This window comes from Alligator sinensis, unplaced genomic scaffold, assembly GCF_000455745.1.
Source record: "Alligator sinensis unplaced genomic scaffold, ASM45574v1 scaffold1177_1, whole genome shotgun sequence".
NCBI lineage: Eukaryota > Metazoa > Chordata > Crocodylia > Alligatoridae > Alligator > Alligator sinensis.
Window position 1 is genome coordinate 975,128 of NW_005842120.1, and position 4,582 is coordinate 979,709.

Here is a 4,582-nt window from a genome sequence, read left to right on the forward strand (position 1 = left end):
CCTGCTTATGCAGGGGGTCGGACTCGATGATCTATTGAGGTCCCTTCCGACCCTAACATCTATGAATCTATGTAGGTGCGCCCAGGGAGTGCAGTACAGTAAGACAGGTACTGCACTAGAATGAAGAGGGTCCTGTGTCTGGCTTTTTGTCTCTGATGGCTTTTATGTGACTTGCATTTAATATTCATGGGATAAGTAACAGTGGTATACCTTCTGTTGTACCAGGAGAGGGGCAGAGCCAGAACCCAGGGCCATCTCCCTTCCAGGCCAGTATCCATCTCGCTGAGCCATGCTCATAACTTGGTCTTCTTCTGGCCTCTCTTGGCTTCCCACTTGGCCACAGTGCAAGAGGAGGGTTGAAAGGTACTCTGGGAAATGTCTAGTTCATGGGCTGTTGCTTAAGCACTATGGTGGCCAGTGGGAAATAAACCCCCTTAAACCTGTTTCTCATTCCCTGGGCACAAACTGCCTAGCTGGATAAGTGGTATTAGAGTGATGTTGTAGTCATGATATACCCAGAATTATAAGTAAGGCAAGAATTTCTGAGGGTGGGGTAAGGGGGGGGGGGGATATCTTCTGTTGGACCAGTTGCCTGGTTGGAATCAAGTTCAACAAGCTTTTGAATGGAATACATTCTTCATCAGGTGTGAGCTGAGTTTGCCTTATAAAAGGTATCATCCCCCAAAAATCTTTGTCTCTCTCATAATTCTGGCTACAACATCACTCTAATACCACTTACCACTTATCCAGCTAGGCAGTTAACACTTAGGAACATAGCAATGAAATAGGATGTAGTCCTAAGAAAGAATATTATATCCCATATATATTAGAAGTGGGATTTCAGCATTCTTAGCAGGCCTTTGTTAAAGTTGTTTGTGGTTTTCTGAATAGGTATGAAAATTAAAATAGTAAATGGGTCAGTAGTACCAAAATATGAACCACCTTTTGGGTGCACCCAATTTCACTGAGGTGTCCAAAAAAGGGTAATCTTTTGGCCAATACTCATGGATTCAAAGGACAATTTTTCAGATATGAAATTTCTCTTCAACTAACTTCTTTGATTTTCAGTTTGCTCAATTTTGCTTACATTTCACGTAGGGGCATATAAAACTTCAGTGAACTCTTAATATCAATATCTCAAAGTATAATAATGGATGGAAAAGATAATATTTTAATGAGCTTGTGATCTGTGGCTGTATATGGTTGGTGATAGCTTTGGATTTTAATATATAGTGCCTACATTTAAAGGAAGTTGTAAAAGTTGCATCCATTTAGATCTGTATGCTTTGCATGCACAACAATCCTAATACAAGTACAAATGGAAATATTTGTACTTGAGAATCAGTTTGTTCCATATGTACCAGTGCATTTATACTGATTACTTAATTTGTTTCTAAACATGATGGCATATATATGATGGTAATTTGCATTATTTTTTCTCTTTAAGCCTTGTGAGCAGGGGCGTCAGCTAAAGAGAATTCATTGGGTGGCTAACATTGGCACAGCCCTTAAATTTTTGGAAGGCAGGCGGGTAAGTTTAATGAATGCTTTTAAAAACAATATTTTTCCCATTTTTTATTGCTTTCTTGAAGCATGCTCTTTTTTCACTTAATTGTTGTAATCTTGAAAAGTCTGAGCTACATAGCCTCAAGTGTCTACATATTATGAGAAATCTGCAATAAAGGTATGAGTCAATAAAATCAAGCTTCAAGGTTTGAGCTTATAAATAGTGCTTATGGTGAAGCATTTCATCTTTGCATTTTGAGCAACTGTCAATACACTCATTTATTTTCTGCTCTTCCCTTTTTGCTCAAAGGTCATATTTTCAATTCAAATAAAATGTCATCAACATTTGGAGCAAATATTTGGAGGAAGCCACTTGTTTTTAAATAGAATGAAAAATGCCCACATTTCATTAAATTCTATTTGATAATATATATTTCCATGACGAATAGATGCAGGAACTGTTAGCATTCTGATCCTCTAATCCTTGAGCGAGATTAAGGCCAAGGTCCTGATTGATTCTGGAGAAATTAAGCACTTTTGCATTTTGAGTATCAGAAATATATCAAAACAGTAACTAAAACTCAGAACATTCATGGTGTGAGTACAAAACAAGGCAGTCCTTTTTCATGTTTATGACTGGGTAATCTTCTTCCATCTCTACTCTATTGTATTTGCTTACATGTATTTTGGTGCTTGTCACATTTGCATTTTATTTTAATTTCTGTAATACCAGATTGGATCTGATGTATCTCATGTCTCTTACACCATACTATGAACCAGCAGCTATAACCTGCTTTTGTAATTTTTGACATTCTTTCTCTTGCCCCGTGGCCTCTCTTATTTAATTACTTTTCAGTCAAACAAGAGATAGCCTTAGCAGATTCATGTATAAATAAATCAACTCAAGTTATTTTTTGACTCAGTCACGTTGGAAAACATATGATTCAGAAAAGAGCAAAAGTATTCCCAAAACAAAATTCTGCTTTAGCCTCTCATAGTGAAGCCTGTTAATGCGAATTGAGCTGCAGCAGTGACAAAGCCTACGAACTGAAGCCCAGACCCTATTTTCATCTCTAAGTCATTATTTCTTAACTTGTGGGTTGTGACCCAAAAGTGGGTCACAGGAATATATCACAGGGTCATGAACAACCTTTAAGAATAGATCATATTTTGCATACATTTTTGAAAAAATAGATGCTGCTTGTATTTCATAGTTTCATAGTTTCATAGTTTTAGGGTCGGAAGGGACCTAATAGATCTTCTAGCCCGACCCCCCGCCAGGGCGGGAGAACAACAAAAAACCCTAAAAACAAAAACGGGACTCAAATGAGTCCAGCCAGGTAGGCAACCAGCCTCTTCTTAAAGACCCCCAGGGTAGGGGCCAGCACCACCTCCCTTGGAAGTTGGTTCCAGCTCCTAGCCGCCCTAACTGTGAAGTAATTTTTTCGGATGTCCAATCTGTACCTCCTCTCCATCAACTTGTGCCCATTACTCCTTGTTATGCCAGCGGGGGCTAGGGGAAACAGCATCTCCCCCAAACCCTTCTGGTTCCCCCTAGTGAGTTTATAGACGGTCACCAGGTCCCCCTTCAGCCTTCTCTTATGGAGGCTGAATAGGTTCAGGTCCCGCAGTCTCTCACTGTAGGGTCTGCCCTATTGTCCCCGGATCATGCGGGTGGCCCTCCTCTGGACCCTCTCCATGTTGTCCACATCCCTCCTGAAATGGGGCGCACAGAACTGGACACAATACTCCAGCTGCGGCCTGACCAGCATCGCATAGAGGGGGAGGATCACCCCCCTGGCTCTACTCGAGATGCACCTGTGGATGCACGACAAGGTCCGGTTAGCCCTGCCAACCATGACCTCACATTGTTGGCCCATGTTCATCTTGGAGTCAATAATGACACCAAGATCCCTTTCCGCCTCCGTGCTCTCAAGTAGGGAGTTCCCCATCGTATGTGTGTGCTGCTGGTTCCTACTACCCAAGTGCAGCACCCTGCACTTGTCCGTATTGAAACACATGTTTCAATCATCACATGTTAATTCTGTGCATACTAATAAACAGGGATCTGAGTTTTCTGTTTGCCATGGAAAAACACAGATTATCTCCTTTAAAGAAGAAAAACATGGGAAACCATGGGTTTCCCCTTACAGGTTGGCAGGTTTTACCCCAGATGGGAGATGGGGTGAGAGGCAGCACAGGAGGCCTGAGGAGAGAGGCAACAGCCAGATTGTGGCAACTGGGTACAGCTGCGGCCTGGTGCATGAGCCATGGGTGACAGGAGGAGGTGAGGGCAGTGCAGCCCCCCTACCCTAGTCTATTACTCCTTGCACTGCTGGCAGCACAGTGGCCGGCCATAGGAGTCCTGGTGGTAGCAGCAACAAGTCTCGTCACCCCACTCTGTCTTCCCATGCCAGGTCCCACCTGCTGGGCTGTGGAGGCGGCTTCTGCCCATGCAAGTCCAGGCAGGCTGCAGTCCTGTGCCTGCGGTGGGTGCACAAGTCTGAGGGAGCATGTGCCCCCACCACTCCACACACCTACCCCATACACAGGGAGGCTAGGGTTTAGGGGCACCAGGTCAGGAGTGAGGGGCATCAGCAAGGCTGCAGGGGTGGGGGACTGTGGATTGGGAGTGAGGGACACAGGCAGGGCCAAGGAGCTGTTTGCTGCTTAAACCATTTACTGGATCAGGACTAGCAATTGATGTTTACAAATGGGTCCTGTTATAAAAAAGGTTGAGAACCACTGATCTAAGTGGTACCTAAGAACCTAATCGCGATTCTATTCATGAATGACATGTACTTCTGGAGGGTGGGGGGGGGCACGGTGATTGCCCGCAGGCAGCAGCAGCAGTGGTGGGGGTGTGGCGGCAGTGAGCAGGGAGCTTCTGTAGGCAGCCGCGGTGGTGTCAGTGGTGGGGTGTAGGTGGTGAGCACTGACCAGCGATCATCCGCAGACACCACCGGCAGCAGCGGCCAGTGGCAATTGGGGACCGCCTGCAGACACTGCTGGTGGTGTCGGTGGCAAAGGTGGGGGGTGGCAGCAAGTGGCGACTGCCCACAGACGCTGTCAGCAA

General features: G+C 44.7%; 1 protein-coding gene across 1 annotated transcript in view; it reads left to right on the forward strand.

Moving 5' to 3' along the window:
* SYNE1 (spectrin repeat containing nuclear envelope protein 1) overlaps positions 1–4,582 on the forward strand; it is a 522,133-nt gene that overhangs the window by 135,496 nt on the left and 382,055 nt on the right. The window contains 1 exon segment of the mRNA XM_025205597.1: positions 1,448–1,531. Coding sequence (XP_025061382.1) covers positions 1,448–1,531 — 84 coding nt within the window.